This window comes from Cyprinodon variegatus, unplaced genomic scaffold (genome assembly GCF_000732505.1).
Source record: "Cyprinodon variegatus isolate N-32 unplaced genomic scaffold, C_variegatus-1.0 Scaffold125, whole genome shotgun sequence".
NCBI lineage: Eukaryota > Metazoa > Chordata > Actinopteri > Cyprinodontiformes > Cyprinodontidae > Cyprinodon > Cyprinodon variegatus.
In genome coordinates, this window is record NW_015150578.1 from 85,739 (window position 1) to 108,252 (window position 22,514).

Genomic DNA, 22,514 nt, shown 5'->3' on the forward strand with positions numbered 1-22,514 from the left:
TGACCCAAGCTTTTAAATAAACTTCCTAAAAGATCAGATACCTGGGGTGTATGCTCTTTTTACTAGAAAGAATCATATAGTAGTGGAGGTGAAAAGCATGTACTCTAGTCCTCCTGAGTTGATCTGAGGTTTAAATCGACTCCCTCTATGCCTGAAAGTTATTATAGTTTGGAGAAAGAGGGGTAGACAGATGTAAGAGATAAAGTTTGGATGTGGATAGAGGTGTTGCGGAGTATTTCAGCTAGGAAACTGTCTGTTCCCCCAGCTGGGTGGGAGTGCAATGGGGCGTTGAAGGTGCACAGCTCTTTGTTCTGCTCTTCAGCTTATCCCAATCTGGGGCAAATTCTTCAAATGCAGGAGATAGATTGGTGCTCGACAGAAGGCCCTCTGAAATTCCCTTCCCTCCCTAAACCATATGGGAAACACTGGGAGATAGAATGAGAGGGGGGAAAAATAGCTGGATCATGCTGGGGGCCCCCTGGATGAGCTGCGTTCCGTCAAGGAAAAACTTGCGCTGGTGTGCAATTTGTTACGATGGACTAGATTGTAAATGTCTTGCAGATGCCGGAATGCCGGGAATACTGAATGTCCTGCTGGCATGTTTATAAATTATTGGGGATTCTGGTTTTCAAAACCTTTAGGATTTGGTTTAAATTAACGTGGTCGTCGCTGGAAGTAGTGAAATTTTCTAAACTGATTGAACAAGAAGTAGAAGTCCAGAAATATGCTTGAAATTTGGGGCATCAACCGTCTTGTTCGGTCTAGACAGAGAAATTGCTTGTGACATCGAACAGCTTTGGAATGTATATACTTGAAGAGAAAGCTGTCTGTTATCGTTTCTCCTTTTATTGCTAATTTTCTTTCCTCTTTTGCACCGTGTTAATTACTTTCACTGACAGAGGTTGTTTCTGTTCAGGGGTGTGAGAGCCACTGGGAAAGAGAGAAAGAGACTCAGAGGGGGAAAGTGTAAAACAACACAGCGGAAAAAGGAAAGAACTATTGATTTTATAGAGGAAGGGCAGAGCGTGATCTGCCAGCCTGGTGCATATGATGAATGGCAGACAGATTGGCAAACCAATGCAAAACACACTTCTGTTGTTTAACCTCTCTGCTGCTTTTTTTTTCTTACTCAATAAAACATCCTTTCTGAATAAAAGCTTGTTCTTATCTGTATTGCTGTTCCCTGTGCTTTGCAATGCATTGAGAAAGCTCTGCACAGCATGAACATTAGGCTAATTTATACAGTGGTAATTAGGCCATTAGACCTGAAACAATCTGGGACCTGTAATTAGGCAAAGCGCTCCAAAAGTCAACAGCAACTCCCATTGAGCTTAGCTAAACAGTCTCTTAAAGTGTTATTTACATGTCCAAACAGCTTGAGGTCTCAGTGTAAACAAACATGGCGAAAGGAGGGGTGAGAGGGGATTGATCAGAGAGGGGGGATTTGGCATCACAAGAGAGGAAGGATCCAAAGCAGTTCTCCTGATGGTCTGCTTCAGGGTCTCTTCATCTTCTTTTCAACCTCAGAGTGATCAGAGGTCCACAATCACACACTTGAAGGAAATTGGGATCAAAACAGCTGCATTTTAGGCCAGTATGGATAATAAATACCAGTAGTTATGTTTTAACTTTTTTGTGGTTTCTGATGCAAGACCTTATCGTTTGATTCAGAACTTCTAAGAACCGCAAATATTTCAGAATTTGAACAGTTTCAAGCTGATGAATGTGTTTTGGATATGTTGTAGTCCTTTCATTCATGTCTGTTTGTTTTATAGTCACAGTAGGGCTTTATGTTTGATAAATTATGAAGATGATCAATCATAAAGCTGCTTAATTCTCACTAAAAAGCCAATTTAAGTTGTGTTATTTTCTAAAGATTTTATATTAAGTCCTATTTCTACTGACGGTAGTAAAATATGAGAAATTATGAAAAAGATTAAACCAAAATATAATTGTGTCTTCCTAATGGTAAATACTGTTTAGGGGAATGACATAAACCATTTTCTCTCAGAATGTAATCAGCAGATTATTTAAAGTGAAGTTGATTATAACATGAAATAACCTGAAGACAACGTGCCAGGCCAGTCAAGTTCTTTTTGTACTTGTCAATGTCAGGTATAGATAGACCAGACGAGCAAAGGACTGGTTCTGCTTCCTTTGGTTTGAAAATATGCATAGATCTCTAATGAATCATTTGCATTTTTCTTTTTTTAGGGCTCATGACGGAAGACTATTACCCCTTTTTATATTTCTGCTTCAAAATTATCATTCCTATATCATTGGTAAACGCTAAACACTAGCAATTCATGTTCATTGGACAGAACATGAATTGCATCAGTGCCTGTATGCTTTAGCTAAATTAGCTTGCAACGGTGAGCTTTTCAGCTCAACAGTTGTCTTAATTTTTATTTTAAGTACCATTTAAAAACAAACAAACAAACAAAAAACTAGAAAGACAGAAACAAACCACTGTAGACGTACTGATCATAGCAGACACTATGGTGCATGGAATAAAACTGGCTGCATGGCTACCTTTTTTCAGCAGGTGTTAATGATGCACATATAAAAACGTCGCTTGAGGAAAAAATCTGTCCAACATGAATAATTTTTTAAAAACAAACTTCACTCCAACAGCTAATGCCATCTTTTCCACTGGCTCTAGTTGGTCCGGCTGTACTCCGCTCCACCAATTTCAAACATTTCCATCACTGCTTGTTGAGTACCGGTACTGCCGTCTTTTAGCCCTGTACTAGAATAGGTACAATCAGAGATGAATTAGGCCAAAAAAAGGCAGTGGTGATGCTATTAAACCAATAAAGAAGTGGAGTAGGGCAAGCTAAAGAGGAGCTGCTGGGAAAGGGGCATAAGAACACCACAGTATACCCTCTAAGAGCAAGCCGAAAATTAATCTCAGGCCCATTTTTCCTAAAGCTATCGCAACTTTTCTGATCTTGGAATTGTATTAAGTTACTTTGTCATTTGTAATGTCTCACACAAGCAATACAAAATGCTACTGGGTTATGTTTAAAAAGCAGCATTTAAAGTTGGATTGATTTCAAATACCATATGTGCAAATTCTCCAAGCTAATATTTATATTTGGTCTGTTGGATAGACTGCCACTGAACTCCATACCCAGACTAGATGCATATGTTGTAGATGCTAGGGAGCTAAAGCTCACAGAGAGGGATGTGTACATGTAATATGGAAAAGAAAGAAAGTTCGGGAAAATGAATCTTAATTATATCCAGTGTTCTTTACAAGCATTGCAGTAATGTTTCCCATGTATCGTGCAGCCCTCGCACTAAAGCATATTTAGTCCAAAGTTGCAAAGATTTGCTGCTTTCCCATTAATTGTCAGCTTAACTGAAGCAGTTATTAGTACAGTTATAAAGTTTTTGAAATCTCCACATTTGCATATATAATTCAAAGCTTTTTACTGTATGCTTTGCACGAAGCTTCACACCCCGCCAAATGAAAACAAAGTATTGATACTAAAGTAGGAAACTTTTTATCCATTAGAATAATCTGTTATTTGTGCTTCCAGAGGCCAAACGTGACTAATACTACTGCCACGTGTTTATTTTAATTTTGTTTTATAATAACGGTTACATTCACCTACTCGTTCCAAAGTTTAGAAAGGAAAAACATACAGTGTAAAACACTCTGGAGCCAGAGATTTATCTGCCTCATGGGAACATCATCCGCGGTAAGAGCCAAGAACAAAGTCCCTCCTCTTTGCAGAGTGCAGCCATAAACTCTTGCTGGCTTTCACTTCCAATAAGGAGCAACAAGAGCTGTGCATTTATATGCCTTCAAAAATGCACAGAGACAGTCTCAGGAATCATTTACACTTTGTGCAAACTGTTGCAAAGTTGTGGCGTGAAATGCGGGCCTTTGCTGCAGACGAACATGCCGAAGCTGTGAGATCACGAGCAGTAAAGAGAGGTGGCATAATGAAACCTGGCAGTCACAGCTCCGGCGCAGGCTTCATATGTTCCACATTAGCAATTCACAAACCTCTGGAGCAGGCTGCAGCAGCTCCTTTTTCTCACTCCGCCTTAGTCACTTATGACAATCTGTCACTGGCTCTTTGTGTTCTTGCAGCAGAGCGTCAAGAAGAAGTGCTCTGTTTATGGAGGAGAGTTTCATCCTCTGCTGCGGGTGACACCCTGTTAGAGCAGAGTCACTGAACCTTTTACCAGAAGAAAGAACGAGCCCAGGTTTACCCATTGAGACAATAATCTCTCAGTGCTGACTTGACAACAAAAGGAAGAAAAAAAGAAATTGCTTTTAGTACCAAATCGAGAAAAAAGGGAATAAAAAGTGACAGAAATTTGCCACAAGTATCACATCACATACATCCCAAAGTGAAGAGAGTATCCCTTGTAGAAAACACTGCTATAATGAGCAGAGATTAACCAATGAGGATATTGGAAATAATGTGCTTTAGGCTTTATCCCCACAACTCCTTTTGAAATGAATCAAGTGCTCAATAAAGGACAAGGCAATTACCGTCCTCTCTTTAATGAAGGAGAAGCTGGATTTTGGTCCTGAGCGTGGTGAGCTTGTGTTGAATTAGAATTAATGAGTCTGGTCAAAGTTTGCGTCTAATTGCCCTTTCATTAAGACCCATTTATTATCATATCTTAATAACTTCCATCCCTTCCTATAAGAGACTGACAAAAAAAGAATGACGCCGTTCTTTAAAGTTAAGCTGAAGTTATTAAAAATAATTAGGAAGAGTAAAGACTAGCTGATTGATGAATGAGAAAAATGCGTTTCTTAACCTTTTTTTGTAATTCTGCATTTTTTTCACTTGAATGCTTCAGATTATTAAACACATTTCATCATTGAGCGAAAATGGTTCTACAAAATACAAAAATAGTTTTTATGTGAAAGAAATTGAGGATTTAAGTGATTTGGCTTTAGTTGAGAAAATTCCTGCTGCTTCATATTATTTGGATTTATATCAGACTTTGACTAGGACACTTTAATGATGTTGATATTTTTAGGGGGTTTGGCCCTTCAGTATTGGAATACAGTAAGTTTTCTTCTATTAGTCAAACTTTATTTTAGGGTTTTCTTCTGTAAAGCAGAGATAATGATTCCCTTTGTTACGGCAAGTATTCCAGCTTGTGAAGCAGGAAGGCAGCCCCACCACCATCATCATCATCACTATGTGTTTGTAGGTGTGATGTTCTTTTTGTGAAATACTCTGCTTGTTTCACATTAAGTGTAACAGAAAGTTTCACTAGCCTTGTCAGTCCAAGGAATATTTTCGCAAAGATGTTTTTCTTTGTCAAATATGAAACAAGACTTGGTGTTCTTTTTGGTCACCTCTAAATCCCACTCTGGAGCTCTCCCACAAATAAAGTTTTTTCTTCTCTCTTTCTTTTTCCCTAATTATAAATTCTGATCTTATCTCAGGCCGGTGGGACCTCAAGATGTTCTTTTTTTTTGTGTACTTCTAGATCAGTTCTTTACATTTGGTAGGCCGGACACTCAGGATAGGATCAACTATTGTTCCACATTTTCTCCGTTGATAATAGGAATTTTCACCGAGGTTCTCTGGATTCCCTAAAACTTTAAATGCAATATAACTTTTTCCCGACTGATCAGTATCTGTTTTGAAAATCGTGTTGCTTTTGGAGATTGTTTTAGGCCTTTCAATGGTGCCAAACAGATTCTAAATAACTGAATTTTTCTGTTCTAAAATATTCATACTAAATAATAATTGTGTGGTTCACCTAAAGTAAATAAGGATTTAAACAGATTTGATAATTACTTTCTCACACATCAACAGGTGATGATGAAATTGAATCATCCTTAAAAACAGAAGGCATGTGTGACCTGGAAAATGTTTTTTAACAGTTCTTTATTTCTCAAGAAGCAGGGAAGTCACGTGTTTTTGTCAAGCAAATTTCATAGATTAGAAATAAGACATACAAGATACATGTCAATGTGATATTGAAGTTGTTAGCTTTGCAGAAGGAAAGTGATTAAGAATTTTCTCACACCATCCTAGTCTTCAAACCTGGACAAACAGTCATGCTGTGGAGATTATTTTCCTTAACAGGGTCATAGAAGCTGGTTTTACTTAATGAGGGAAAAACTGGAAGCAGCTAAATTCAGGGTAATCCTGGAAGGAAACCTGTTAGATTCTGCTAAAAACATGACACCAAAGAAACTAAGAAGCAGAAGCATTCAGACAGAGCAGCAAATATCAAGAACCACTGCTCTAGATCTAATCTTATTCAAAGGTTACCGTGGCAAAGTCAAATCCAGACCTGAATTAGTTATGTGGGTTAGAATACCAAGACTTAGAAGTTGATGTTCCTACACACTCTATTGAATCTGACTAAGCTTTCAGGAATCTTTCTTTATTATGGATCCATAATTATTGAGACACTCGACTCAGAATCCACATTTATAAATACAGACAAAATTACAATGACTTAGGAGAGGATCCTAAAAGTCTGGGAAGTCTTTAAAATGAAAGAGATAAATGATCAAAACAAAAAAGAATTATAAATATGGTACTTGAACAAACTACATAAAGAGAAGTATGAAATATGTAGCCTACATGATGATGTAAGTTGATATATTTACATGAAAAGAAGCTATTTCAATACTTCCCGCCATCCTGTTTATTCCACTTTACAGTTATGTGCCATTTTCTGTTGGTCTATCACACAAATTTCAATAAAATACCATAAAAAGTTCAACTGCTATCAAATATCTTACAAAGCACCAACACAACTACTCTCCTTCAGCTACTCTGGTGTGGAGGGAAGTTAAAACTCAGATGTGCATTTCATTTTAGGCTTCCTCCTTGCCTTCCAGCTGTGTTTCGTATCAGAGGATGAGAATGCCCCTTAAATATCCAGAAGAGCAGGGGCAATTTAGTCCTGGAGTAAACAGTAAGGAGTCCCAACAGGAAACAGTGGAGATGGATTGCAGGATGGAGGCGCTCCCCCACTTTTCCTTTGCTCTCTGTTCTCTGTGACTGTATACATTCTCCCCTCCAGTGACACGAGCATGTTTGCCTTGCTAATGGAGAGCTGCGCTGGTGTAAAAGAGGTGGCAGGCTCTATTTAGACAGGGCTATGGTAAAGTAAACTTGTGAGACGATTTAAATAAACCTCAGTGGAATAGTTTCGGCGTGCGGCAGCGAGGGAGGGAAGGAGTGATGAAGGAGAGAGAAAAAGGGTCTGGACTATGCAGTGGGCTGCGCTGAGTGAGTGCCTCCTGAGACATAAACAAAAGAGGTCTGGGTAATTCAACGAGGAGTGCTGGATGTGGGAATGAAAGCATGTGTTGCAAAAAAGCAAATAGGTGGAGTCTTTGAAATTATCTCGCAGTTTGTAATCTCTGCAGTCATCCTCCCTCCTTCTGATCGGCCGGGATGACAGAGGTTAGTACAAAGTTCCTGCTATGTGGGCAGGGGAGGAGCTAGATTAGAGAGCATGAATTTTTTACCAGCAGCGGGCTGGTGTGCACACTGCACGGTGTAAAACCTGAAAGCTTCATTTCCGAGTCTGACAGCCAAAAGGGCGGAAAAAGCCCACGAGTGGAGCCGCGCAGAGTAAACAGATCAGATTCTGCCTTCGTCTACTACAAGCTCATCCCAGCTTCCCCTCATCCCTTCCTCCCTCAGCAGCAGCAGCAGCAGCTCTGAAATCAGCCAACGTGAGCCGAGCCAGAAAAACATCATCGGGAGAAAACCATCAAACAGGCAGAGTTGGAGTGGTCAGATACTTCCCAGAGCTGCATGGAGTCGGATTGTAGCACTTATCTCTGTAACTGGGAGTGCTGGATTAAAACTTTTACTTTTCGCAGCGCCTTGCAAAAGTGTTCATCCCCTTTGGGCCCCCCCCCCATCATCATTTCACATTGCAATCGTAAATGTTTGTAAGAGGAACTTAAAGTAATGCATAACTTGAAGTGGAAAAAAATGGGTCCTTGCTTTTCTTGTACATATGAAAAACTTAAAAGTGGGTGCAATATTATCTAGCCTATTTAGGTAAACACCCATAAAAAGAGCCTTGTGTAACGGAATACCTTATAAAGTTGCCCAATGAGTGACCACTGTCCACCTCTTTGTAAAATATAAGTACAGATGTTCTGAAAGGCCTCATTGGTCCAATAGAAGACATTTGTGAACAAATACAGTGTCGTCGGAAGTTGCCCTGAAACGGTTGAAAGGTTTCAGTGTTGTTTTGTCTTTGAGCAAGACACTTCACCCGCATTGCCTACTGATGGTGGTCAGAGTGCCCGGTGACACCAGTGTATGGCAGCCTTGCTTCTGTCAGTGAGCCCCAGGGCAGCTGTGGCTAAGATGTAGCTTTCCACCATCAGTGTGTGAGTGTGTGCGTGAATGGGTTAAACAACTGAATGGAGTGTAAAGCGCTTTGGTCAGGTCTCCTGAAGGAACGGAGTAGACCGGTTAGAGGAAGAAATTAAGAGGAAGTTTAAATCAGCTCTTTTATTAAACAGCATCCATACCCTTAAACACATCTCTATACATTCCTCTACACAGATTTAAAAGAACTGTTGGTCATCTTGTCTGTTCCGGTAAAGTCCCACAATTTATCATATCAGAGTTAATTTAATACCAATGAGGATTACAACTCCCTCTTGTAGAAATGTGTCTGTTCTTCTGTGAGTATTCTAGATTTTCCCCAGAAATGCTGATGTTGCATTTGTCAGATGAGGACAATGAAGACACATTTTTTAACTACAGCACATACAGCAAAGAACAATAATTGTAAAGCTTGGGGCCATTATTATGCGCTGCGTAGGTTTGGAGAAATAGGCATTCAGGTAAGAAGGTCTCTATAGACGTAATGCAAAAACAGTTAAAATGAAACAGGCACATTTTTATATTTTAGAAAATTACTTTCATTGGAATTCTTTACATATATATATGTGTGTATGTGTGTATGTTCTTCCCATCCACAACTATTTCCAAGCATCCAAACAGCTGTTTTTTGTAAGTTAGGGGAAGTGTGGTAGACATCTTCAGCTTGCTACCAAGCAGGTGCTGATGAACAAGGGGTTTAATGCTCCATATGGAAAAAAACTTATTGGCATCTAAATACCCTGTGGTTCTAGACACTCTGCTTGAAGATTTCCCTTTACTTTGTGTGCATGGCTACTCTCCCAAACCTCAGATCCAGCACTGGGCCTTTGTAACAAGTGGAAAATGATGACAGCTTGGATCCAGAGAGGCCTTTTGCAGTTTCCCTTTGATAAAAACCACCAAATCCGATCCTGCCGCCTCCCTTATAATTTGATTAAGTGCAGGAAGATTCACCCAGAACTCGCCAATATACTGAAAACGTGTCCATATAACTCTCGAAACCTGATTCCCAAGCATGAGCTGGACCATCACACAGAGACCTTCGCCAACAGAATCAGTGGTCACTGAAGACAATGGGCATGACTGGAATGTCCTGTCAATACTTGGACAAACCCAAAATCAACTGAGGAATGGGACAAAGAGGCAGATTCTGGTCCAACACCCTTTGTGTTGGGGGAAACCTCCAGGTTGGAGGGGGCTATCAACAACCTTGGTGCAAAACTTCAAAGCACCCACTACTCTCCCATGGTCTAGTTTCAACCCATAAGCTGTTCACCCCATGGCCTGCTGTATCTGATCTACACATGTACATTTTTGATAACTCTGAAAATCATTGTGAAAGTGTAAACATTTTTGTTCTGTCCATATTGATGTAATAAAAAAATATGTTATGCTTCCAGAAATATTTCTAGACATGACTTTTTAATAAGTTTTCCGGTTTAAAACAGATACTCTTAATCTTATCTGGCTTTGATTTTAGTGTATTATGTTTTGGTTATTTTCAAATGTGTCTTTTGTTTGTCTCTCTAAGGAAAATAATTTTGATGCTTTACCCTAATGCTGTAGGATTGTAAACAACACCAACCGGATCACCTCCGGACTGTCTGTGTTTTATCAAAATCTGGCGCTTAAAGTCTCTATGAAATGAGTAAATGATGAGGTAAGCAGCCCCAGATCAACACCTGCTGCGCTGCCCAGCAATGCAGCTGCATTTGTCATGGCCTGGCCATGACAAATGCCTGGAACCCCCCCTGCTGTTTGGCCATCTGCCCACTTGGCTCAAATGTTTACAGGCGAAAACAAGAAGTAAAAACACATACCTTGCAGCGTTAGACTTGCTGAGTGAAGTTAAACAGATGTTGACACATGCTTTGCCTCGGGGTGCTGAGACGCAGCTTGGCCTCGGCAATAAAGCGACACGTGCTTTAAGAGCGAAAAGTGAATGAAGATGAAATCCTTCATTTGCCTTTTTGTTTAGTTTCACAACTCAGGTTGGCAGCGATTGCTGAAGAATTCCTACTCATGGTTTGCTTGCTTTGACTTGTCCAAGAGTAAGCAAGTTGGTGCTCCAAGGCTCAAATCCAGATTTAGTTTTACATTTTTTGGAGTGTAGTTAAGGTACATATGTGGGATTTTAGACTGTTTTCACTGCAAGAGTTTCAATTTCAGTGGTAAAAATAGAGAAAAAGGCTTACTAGCACATATTATGCAAATGTTGTAATGTTTTCTCTGAGGTAGGGTGGGGAGAAGCCTCCGGAAAAGGATGTTTTTTGTTCTCGTTCGGTGCGTTCCATTGGTCATACTTAAATGTTATCCTTTGTGTGAAACCACATTATGCCGGGCACAGTGAGAAATGTGCCATTTGGCTGCTTTTCTTTTGGTTATTTACCACTGTTTATTTAAAGCCCTATCAGCCTTGAGACATTTAGAAACACTGGCTCAGAAAACCTTTTGGATCAGGGCATCTTTTAGCTCAGCACGTTTAATGAGCCCTCATTTTGGGTGGCTCCTCTAAAAGATAGCCATCAGCCAGTGCCTTTCATTACAGCTGTGATTTGGATTAGCTAAAGACAGTATGGATTCACATAGACATGCAAAATATATATAAAAAAGTATGTCTTTCTCTGCCTTTCTGCATGGCTGCTCTATTGTAAACATAGCTTAAAGCTTAGTTAACATTGCTCCAAACCTTAAATATCTCACAAAGAACTGTTCAATTGATCATTCAAAATGACAGATTGGATCACCTTCTAAGACATCTGGCTAAGGTGAAACCCTGTACAAGCAAATCATTAATGATTAAAACAACTGAGAGCGAACACACGCAGCAGTACGACTGATACCCGTAGCTCGTCTAACAGTTTACATTTTAAAAGTCTGATCGACCACCATCTAACATATTTATTTTGTCTTGTCCCGTCAATGAAAACTCACACCCATGACACGTCCTGTTTCGTCAACAGAGATCCATGTTTAGAAGAAGAAGAATCAACTTCATGGTCATTACACTGTCGCAAGTACAGAACAACGAAATTAACTCTCTGCATTTAACCCATCCCCTTGGGGAGCAGTAGGCTGCCATTCTGTGGCATTAAGGGTCTTGTTCAGGGACCCAGACTGGTAGTCCGTGGTAGTGGGGCTTGAACAAAGAACCTCCGGGACCCAAGCGCAATGCCCCAACCACTAGAACGCCACTCCCCATCTAGCTCCTAAGTTCTCGTTATCGTCATAAAAATATGAAATAATTTAGTCATTGTTGACGAAACAAACATTATCAGTGAAACACGGCAGTGGCAGTATCAAGCTGTGGGTGTTCCTGTTCTTCAGCAGCAACTTGGAAGCTGGGGGATGATGGAAATATGAATGAAGGTTAACCAAGACTCTCAGCGCAGGTTTCAGAGCAGGGCCGCATTAATGAGCTCTCGTTTTGGGTGGGTCTGCTGAAAGATTGGTGTCAATTACTGCCTCTTATTACAGCTAGGCTTTCAGATTAGCTGAGGAATGAATGAATTTGTATGGAAATATGAAGACATATTTTAAAAGAGTTTTTCATCTCTTCTTTTCCACACAGCCGCTCCCCCGTTCTTTCCCACCTTCCATCCTCCGGTGCCAATTGACGAGAGACACACCCAGGGAAGGTACTTCTACGAGCCATCGCCTGTGCCCCCTCTTCATGTGTAAGTCTCTAAAACTGGACGCACGCACACACACACACACACAGCAAAGCCTAGAATATCGCTGATCACAACTGCATCAGCTCCATACAAATCAAGCCTTAAAACTTCCTTCCGCCTCTGGGTGGAGCGTCCTCTCTGCCTCTCAGGATCAAAGGCCACGGCCCCTGTGCGTGCGCAACATGATCCGCATGTCAGAGACACGCAAATGAACATGTGTCAGAGACATGAAAATGAGAGCGGGGCCGAGGGGAGCCTGGGAGCGCGCCAGTTCTCATGATCAAGCCCTGTCAGAAGGAGAAGGCAATGATGTCCCTGCTGACATCAACCGGTCTCTGACAGACACAGATGGGCTCCTGACTGTAAGAGTGTGCGCTCAGTCCATCAAATGTAGAGTCAGGTAAAAACACAGCGTCATTCCTCGTTAAGGGAAAGGTGGCTAGTTGGTGGGACTCCAACTAGTATTGTCTTTGGTTTCCCTGGAGTGCTTCTGGTGGTGGAGACTCAGTCAGAGAAGAACTTCAAAGGACTTTCAGTCTCCCTCTCTTTTCCCCGTACTCTCATCATTTGTATTCTTTGCATCTGCATGGAAGGGACCACAAATAGATGCTTCATTGTCCTCACAGCGCTTGTTTTCGAGGTGCGAACACGAAGGAAGCGATCATGGCGCGACGAGGACAAATTGGATGGGGCAGCTACTTGGGCCGCATTATGTTTGATATTCTTCATCATTATCAACTACTCCCCCCATCCTGCCTTCTTCTCCTCCAGGAGTCATATCTCTCCCTTGCTGATGTGCCACTAAGCATAATGAATTTTTTATGCCCACCCCCCCTTTTCTACCCCTCCACCTTCAGCCTACCCCACCTCTCAACCTCTCCTGCCGCAACAGAGGAAGAGAGGGAGGAACTGAGAAAAAAAAGGAAAAAAAATGGGAGGTGATTGATGCCCCATGTCACCGCAAACAAAATGGCAAATATAATTTAGCATTTAGCTTATGCGGAGATAATGGGGCGAACACGCGCAGCCAACACGGGCTCAAACAAACAGCCAGACTTGTTATCCGTCAGGAGTGCTTTGGAGCGACGTGGAGCGCAGGTTAGGGGGAGAGACGAGGGAGAAAAATGAGGAGAGGGCGGAGGGACAACATCAAGGCAGGGAATTGAATTAAGGCAGAGAAGTTACGCAGCGGCAGCGTCTTCAGTCACTCTGTTTGGACAGGAATTACTTGCTCGCTTGGCTTGCTGTCACCGGAGACACGGTCGCGCTCTGCCTCGATACTTAAGGCCTTTTTATCCAAACCATTAAGCCCATGGCTGTTTAGTATGACATGCGATGTTGAAGGAAACTATTTGTCATGATTATAAGGTAGCTGTTGAGTATCCATACGCATTTAAATAGACTCTATGAGCTCCCTGACCTGCAGTAGGTTTCATACCCCAACTGGAGACCTTACTGTAATTTGTTGTGATAGATATACCATTTAGTGTTTTAGATAGTTTTACGTATTGGCAGTCTGCTTTTTTTACAAACAAAAATGTGAAAAAGGTTTGCCTGTATTTATATTTAGCCCAAAGATTCAATGATATATAGATTCTAGTTTACAATTCTTGTGACTCAAACATTTTTTACATATTTTTTGCAATATAGTTTCTGTCAGACTGACTGAAGAGTCTCCATAAAAGGCCTAGTTCAAGTCTTTCTACAGATTCCATGTTGCTACTAAAAAAGAAAAAACCTTCCCACATCATGATTCTGCTACCACAGGTTTTCTTTTATCTGTATGGAATATCTAGTAGCTGTCATGATTTGGTGATTCGCCTTACTGAGGCTTTTATCCCAATTGATAAAAAAGCATCACCACAGCATGATACTGCCAACAACATGTATCATGGTAGAGATGGGGAGTTCCGGATGATTTAAATTGTTTTCCTCCTCACACATTTTGAACAATGAGCTTCATTCTGATCTCACCTGACCAGATAATCTTCTTCCACAGGTGTGATGCCATGTTGCAAACATTTAATAAAGCATTTCATTGCCTCCTTTAAACAATCACTTTCTTCTAACCAATGTGTGTATGTAGAACAGAGATGTGATGCATTAACAAAATGTTAGATTCACATTAAAAAGAAAATTTATAATACTTTTATTACTTTGTAAACATGAGCAGTTGACCTCTTCCAGAGTAACCTGGGCTTCCTTTTCCTAGCCTGTTACTTTAGGTAGACAACAGGCTACCTGAAGGTGCTTGTTTTTTTTTTTTTACTCCCTCTATTGTGTGATAATGGATTTTTTAGTTCTCAAAAAATGGTAAGACCTTAAACTTTTCCTTTGTAACCTAACCCTGCTTTAAACTAATGCATAGCATTCACCCTGACCCGTCTGCTGTGTTCTTTGGTCTCCATGACGCTCTTTATTCACTAATGTTCTCTAACAACACATGAGGCCTGCACAGAACAATTAGATTGAGGTCAAACTACACGCAGGTGGAGTGCATTTACTAAAATGGTGACTTCTGGAGGCTGTGCTGTATCTTAATTAAGGGTAATCAGGGTAAAGACAGAAAATGCATTGCAGATTTTTCCATACTTTTCTTTGTAAAGAAAAGTTTCAAGGGGTAGGAGAACTTCTGTAAGGAACTGCATCCTGTAGGTTTTGAGCTGTTGCTTTGGGAAGAAGCAATATTGCACGCCTGATTAAAAAGCAGCAACGAATTCCTCAGTGAGAAGAAGTGCTTATCACATGTGGTATTAAAGCAACCACCTGATGGCAAATTGGAGTTAATTGCACATCCAGGTTTCCACCAAGTTTTGGCTTGCTGAACTTTTACGTGTGCAAATGCTGCAGCCAAAAGTAAATATCTCCTGGGACTTAAGCAATCTAAACAGCAAACGCTGCTTACAGTCAGATGCAAACAAATAAGAAAGGCGGTCATTGTATAGCTGTCGCTCCTGCAAAGCGGAGGACAAGAGGGCGGCTTGTGGTGAAATATTGAATTGTTTTAAGACAAGTTCCCTAACCGTGTGCAGAATTAATCGTTATTAGCCTTCTCAAAGATATGCCTAAGTACACAGGGACTATTATTGCGGTACTTCCCCATGCAACCTCTCATTACGGCCTGTAATTACAGTTGGGTTGGCCCTGCGGCACTTCCATCAATCCAGTCAGCTTTCCCCCGCCGTGCCGCGTGAGCCAGTCACCACCGGGCGTCCAAAAAAACACAGTGAACGCCCAGCAGCTTGTTTCCTCTCCGCCGCAACGACACATCCACCATCCGTACGTGGCAAATGAACAGAATCACATCCTATTACGGTGAAGGGCCTAATTGAAACATGTTTATTTATGACCCCCTCGTTTTTAGACTAGGAGCAGGCGTTAGCCGTGAACGGCTAACGGGGCTCCAGTGATATGAGGCGGTGGAATTAAATTAAAAGCTCATAAAATGAAATATGCTCTGTATTAGCTGTTTGACACTTAATTTGCCTTCAAATGAGCAGAGGAAATCAGAAATTAACTGTCCTTTGTTTTTTCCCCTCTCTTTACCTCACCTCCTCTATTAAGAAAGGGAGAACGCAATTACAGACAGAGGCTAATCGTTTAGTTTATGAATTCCTGTGGGGAAGGTACTAGTGTGCCAATATTACAGCCTCAGGGTCAGGTGAGGTGGTGGGGGTCCCTCCTTTTGCTTTTCTTACAAACTTACATGCTTTCATGAAGAAAATAAAACACCTGAGTGTAGCAAGAAACGTTAAACTTGTTTTAAGTTCTTCTGGGTTTCTTCCTCATTTTAATTTAGCTAAAGTCTCATGGTTCACCGGATGAAGTCTTTTTTTCCACCTTGAATCTGGTTCCTGTTTCTGTCCTCATTGATCTGGAGGCACAATTTAATCAGTTCATCTAAAGCAGAATTCTTGTTTAGTCTGGAAAAAAGTCTGTTATAGGAATTTATGGTTTTCCAGGTCTTGGAAGTTGTGGAAGAAAAAAGGAGCATCAAATGATTTCTTTTGCAGACAATATCCATATCTCTTTTCTCTTTGTATCACTTCTGTCTTTTTCTTTACTTCTTTGTATCCCTTCCTTCTTTGTCATATCATTCCTTCTTATTTTCCCATGTGTCTTTCCAGCTCACCTCATCCCCTCTCCTTTTTTTTCACCTTCTTCTCTCTTTTGTGTTTGCCTTTTTGTCTTTCTTTGTGTCCTTCCTTTTTCCCTTATCCCTTTATTTCTTTTGACCTCATGTCATATGTTCTTTTTGTCTGTCCATCCTTCCTCACTCTGACTTGTCTTTTCTTTGGTCTTTTCCTCTTGAATTTCCAGTTTCTTCTTCCCTTCTGTCCGTTTTTCTTCCTATATTCCTCATGATCCTCCTTCTTTCATTCTCTGTTTCCTTCCTCACATATTTTCCTTTCTTTCCTTGAAATCCTTTCTTTCCTTAAAACTTTCCTTCTTTATTTCCACATTTATTTAATTTTTTTTGTTCTCCTTTTCATATGTTGTATCATTTTTTTTTTTGCCCTCGTTCATTTAATTTTATTCTAATTTTTTTCATCTTTTGACCTTCCTTCTTATTTATTTGGTGCTCCTTTGTTTCCTTCCTCTACTTTTTAAAAATGTATACATAAACCCTACAAACTGTACACGTATCTGCACATAGTAAACCTTGGTATAATACAGGACAGATTTTATTATGAATGACGGAGGACTTTAGGAATCTTAGTCTGTAAAATCTAGATTATTTTCTAGATGCCACCTGCTTAAACAGATGCACACTGTGGGTAGGACCAGATTGGGTGCTCCACAGGAAGCTCTGGACCCCACTTCCCCACTTTTGTTGTGAACCTGGTCTTAATGGTAGTTTCATTCCAGCTTTAAACCCCACAAAACTCCCCCGCCATGCCGTTCACGTGTCACAAAGAGACGTTGTACAACAAGCAGAGGAATTCATTACAAGTAAATTATTGACTGTGGAGTTTCCTTTGAAGTCCCGGGGACTTCATGTTGTAAAACCACAGTGCACCAACAGGATGGGTGATTGACTTGCAGCCTTTTGCATCACTCACCGTATGCAAATCTATGAAAATAATTAAGGCAAACCCTGTTGATTTGGGACATTTTGAAAGTGTTAAATAATCTGAATTTTAAAGAAACTACAAATAATCTGCTGTTGTAATTTATAAGTTCCTTAACTTTTTACTGGTTTGTTTGTGCCAATTCAAACACGGGGAACTTTTTGAGTCCCTAAAACTTCCAACACAACTCTATGGACTGCATTTTAGACACTACTCAGTAGAAGTGTGTCATTGTTTTCCCATTTAGTATGGTTATTCCATTCAGGACAATGTTTGTTCAGCTGCCACCTCCGTCTGACTGGAATGCAATCTGATATCGCCTAACCTACCCCTGCAAATTACAGTGCAGATTCAGCTTAAAAACAATTAACAAGGAAGGAGTTTAAGGCATTTTGTGCTCTTTCCTGTGATGCTCAGTTTCACAGCACATTAGCATCTGAAATTTTAAAAGCTAAATCTCTCACTGAAAATCAGTGAAACAACCAAACTTTCATTTGCGGTTATTACATACATATCGTTAATACTTTTTAGTACAGTGATGGGGACCCAACAATCCCTTGAAGATTAATGTCAACTTTTTTTATACTTTACATGTTGAGACTGTTTAGACTTTCCAGGAGCGTTAAATTTACAATCATTGACTTTCTGTTTTCCTGAGGTAAAAGTAGGTCCCGTTTCCTTGAGCCCCTATGCTGGACGATAGTCACAGTATTCCTCTCGCCATGCAAAATGAACAGGATGGAAAGGATGGAAAACAGCAGCAAAGAGTAGTTAGCACTGTGGGGTCACCAAGTCTAGATATATATTTGATATTTTGCTGGAAACTACTGCTCTGCTTTGGGTGTCATTGGATGCTGTCTGCTGTCCCTAATGGTATCTAACGGTACCATCCTTTGCTGGATTCAACCTAAGACATCATAACTTTAGATTGACCTTAATTTGATCTACATCTTTCTTCTTTAGTCGTATTCAGCATCAGCAGTGACCCAACAACCGTTTTGGTCAGTCGATCCATGCTTACTTTTTAAATGTGTGCACGGATGTCTGCAGTCTGTGCTTCTGAACTTCAGGTCTTACTTGAGTGATGCAAGTCTCAGACCATGCATGATCTGCAGGCATTATCAGAGTTCAGAATAGGGGCATTTTAGTCCTTACCGATATTGATTATCTTCCAAATGCTCCACTGGATGGATGCAAACTTGGACACAATCTGGCAGTTTATTGTTCTCACTCTGTCATCTAGGATCCAAGACATTTAAAACTTTATATCTAAGCACCATCATCATGAACACTGGCAAAAAAAAAAAAATGGTTGTACTACCAGCAATTGTACCAACAACTATGCCACTGCTGAGTTTGTTACTATAGGTTATGTCTTAAATAAGATCCATTCTAAGAAATTGTAGATGCTACTGCTTTAACTGAGGAAGAACAGCATGGTAGTAAAGCACTGAATCACCTCTTTAACCTTTAAATTCAGCTTTATTTTTGCTCATCATCCCAGAGAAGTTCCATCTTACATGCATCCCCTTCTTACTGCCCTCCTCAGTATTTACATAAACTGTTGTCACAGAGCCCAATCTGCAGCATAAAGGAGCGGCGTGTTGCTTAGCATAAAGACCGCGGTCTTATCTCAGCACCTCCTTCCAGATGGGACGAGGCCGAGCATTGCGACACTCTCACACAAAAAACACGCGGAGGCTTGCACCCAAGCTGGGAAACAATAAGAGAAAACAAGCTTTTGTTGCACTGGAGGAGCGATGCGGTTTCAATCCTGGCTGCTCGTGCTTGCATGTTCAAGGTGACTGTTTGTAATTTTAGATTTCATTTCTCTAAATCTTCAGCCTGTTTTCCAGTAATTTCGTATGTGAATAATTTCTGTCCCAGATCAGGATGCGAAGTGAAGCCATAAATTACAGCATGAATCATGGATTATTCCCTAATCACATCTGATAATCTTTGTCCAGATACGGCTCCTGTCACAGGAAAATACGCATGGGCCAGAGAGAGAAGAGGATGCTTTTTCATCTTCCTTTCTTAAATCCTCAGAACCTAGTCGGTGTGACTTCACGGGTCACCCCTCTGTAGCGCGATCCCCTCCTTCCTCCCTTTCTTTAATACTCTCTCTTTGGAGTAAGTCAGGGGGACAGGCGGTCACACAGTCGCCAGCTTCATGATTAATGGTGTTTATTCTTGACAGAAGGCTTCTTTTTATTTATCTGCATTGCAGTTTCACTGATACCATCGGTCACCTGAATGAAAAATATTCAGTCATACCAATTTTGCAGCATAATTGAGTAGAGTCACTTCCTTTCAGTGCCTCCCCTCCTCCCTTTTCTTCTTTCTCCCTTCCTCTCTTTCTATCTGGCAGCCTTATCACTGCCACAGTAATTTTCGCGCTGCGTTGTTTGATATGGAGAGGCTGACTTTAGCCGTATTTGACATAAAGCCTCTTCAATTTTCTCGGGAGCAAGGAAGGGGGAAAAAAAAAAAAAAGTTGTGCACCGATTTCTTTTATTATTTTTTTTTCTGAGGCAATTTCAGGATTTAGAGAGAAAGGAGATAAATGGCTAAGAAGAAATGTGGGCAGATTGAAGTTACTGTATATCTATTTTTTTGTGATACACCGGGTTCAGAAGCCTAAATGGGAAGTCTAGCCTTTTTTTTTTCTTTTTTTGTCCAGGATCATGATATTTTAAGGCACCTGAGTATTTTTGAATGATGGATCCAGCAGGTTGAGAAAGAGAGTTCGGCACAGCAGAAATCTGACAAGGCCTGTAAAGGTTTTAGGGTTGAGTCATTAGCTTTGGAGATCCGTTAAGACATGTTTTAAAACTCCACTAAAACCTGCTTACCGGATTACCCATTCCTGGGCGTTAGTATCCCCCCTTAGTTATAAAGCATTTTTTGTGCCTCCCTTTAATCCCTTTAGAATGGTTTTAAATCTCCAAAATGCATTTGAATCAAAAGTATTTGGACTGATTATTTTTTTATATAAATATTTATTTCTTTTTTTCCATTGCTTCTTTGAATTTAAAATGAAAGTCCATGAAAAACAGCTTTGAAAAAGGTACATTTTTTGATAAAAGGGGAACACATTAATCTCTAATACGAGGCCTGCAAATTTGCACGTTACACATTAGTGGATTTGATTTTCTATACACGAGTCATTTGCCCCCTCTTCATGTTTGAGATCTCAATTTGTAGCTCTCCCAAGCAGCACAATGGAAAAACCAGGTCTGAAGGGGAGAGATAACAGGCAGGTGCCAACAGCGCTGCGCTAATGTGTGTGTGACTGTGTGTGTGTGAGAGAGACGCTGTGCGCGCACGCACACACTTTAAACACAAATATAAAAACAGACGCGTCTGAAATAATTTAATCTTCTGTTTCATCTTTTAATTTTCTTTGCGGTTCTGCATCTTTTATTTCTCACTTAAACATCTAAATAAATTTACATTTGTATTAAACTTTCTGTTGTTTATCAGCTTGTCAGCATTTGGCAAGATTTAGATGCCCCTTTTCATTTTATTTTCCAATAGCAAATCTGCTTCCGCTGTTGCATTAAAATGTAAAATAATATAATATGAATTGGAATCTGGTTCACTAACTAAACTTCCAATGTGAAAAGGTCAGTAAATAAATGCTGCAACATCTCTCTATATTTGTAAAATAATTATATTTTTTAAAAGCTTAAAATCATTGCACTTCTCGTTTTTGTTTTTTCTCAATTAAAACTTTAAATTCACTGCACATTTTGTTCGACCAGCTTTTGTGGTTTTCATCTTAATCATCTTATTTGCCTTTTTGTAAAACAAAAAAATATTTAAAAAACAGCTTGAATTATATTTTAGATAAATAAAAGCACAAATCTTAAAAAGTTAGTTCATGAAAAAATGCTACAACCTTCTACAACTTCAAATCTCTCTAAAATTTTACAGTTATATAGCAAATATTGATGAATTAAAATGTATACTACTATTAGACTCTGTAGTCTTTTATATTTTTAATTGCTTTCATTCTTACAGTTTGTCACGTTTTATTCAGTTTTTATGCAGTTGTTTTTCTCTTAAATATTTGACCATATGAAAAGGGGGAAAAAAAAGCTTTTATTCTAGAATTTAAATTAATGATTTGCATCAAAACAAATTACCTGGCTGGTAAGTAAAAAAGCTTAAAATAATCTAATATTCTTTTCCTTTTTTGTTTGGATACCTAAATAAATGTAAAATCTATCAAATGTTAAAAAATGAATGTTGCAAAAATGAAATATATTTAGCTGAAAAAATAATTGATTTAATGTTTCTCAGCTAATTCATGAACTTCAACTGAAGCAAAGACACAGGTCCTCTGATGGAAACCTGTCAGGAAGAGGAAGGCTGCTGTAAAAGATCACAACATTAAAGTCTCACCACACAAGTCATCAATGACAGTTAGTAAGGTTAGCTTTATATCTTTATAATAAGAGGAATTAGGAATTAGATTTCCCTAAAGATTAATAATCTATTTAAGTTTTGGGAGTTTTATTTAGTTTTTTGTAACCTGCATCTTGCAGACATCATGCTGCAACTGTGTAGAAAAGTGGAATTTCCATTACTCTGTTCTCTGGGCTCCGGACCCCACGATCCCACTCTGGGGGCCAGTTATAGCAAGTAACGAGACCTCAGGAACAGGGTCATAAATCCACTCCAACTCTCCTCATTTTCCTTCCACTCTACCCTTCCTTTCCAACATCTCTCCTTTGCTTTGACTCTCTGGCGAATGATTGAAGGGGAGCCTAAATGAACATAGTGTGAAATATTACAGCATGTTTGTTATTGGGGGCTTTTTGGTGTGACTCAGGGTCGGCCAATGTGGAAAGAAATGACTTCTCTCCCCTTTAACATTAAAACATATCACATAAAGAAGTTCTTTTTGTTATGTCACTCGTCACATGTGGCATCCATTAGGTCTGATGGCGTGATCGAAAACAGTTTCATCTTCTGATGCTGTTTGAAGCAGGAGCCATAAAGAAGTCCCCTCACTTTGTTCATCTCCCATGATACCATGCTAGTCTCTGAGAGGGTGAAGTGTTTTACATTGTAACCGTCCAGGGGGAGCTCTTCAAATAAGCAGAGTCTTTGGACACAGCTGCATGGGAATACAGTAAGGCTCCAGCTGCATGTCCATCGTGTCTTTGACCTTTCTTTGAAAGTAATCTTTACTAAATTAGGCAGGAAAGTTTAATGTAGTCCATGGAATCACTCTGGGAAGGTTCCTACCAGAGACACTTTTCCTCTGTCATAAGCTGTGTCTGTATTTTCACACACGTATCAAGTTCCTATGGAGGCCTGAAAGGGTCTAAAAGTAGAAAACTTTATTTTATATCTTCTAAATTGGAAATATGGAAAATGTGACTTTTTGGGTG

The 22,514-nt window shown here is 39.9% G+C and overlaps 1 protein-coding gene across 1 annotated transcript in view; it reads left to right on the plus strand.

Moving 5' to 3' along the window:
* Nucleotides 1-22,514, plus strand: part of LOC107085457 (transcriptional activator GLI3-like) — a 127,603-nt gene that overhangs the window by 59,700 nt on the left and 45,389 nt on the right. The window contains exon 4 of the mRNA XM_015375771.1: nucleotides 11,935-12,040. Coding sequence (XP_015231257.1) covers nucleotides 11,935-12,040 — 106 coding nt within the window. The remainder of the gene's footprint in view (nucleotides 1-11,934; nucleotides 12,041-22,514) is intronic.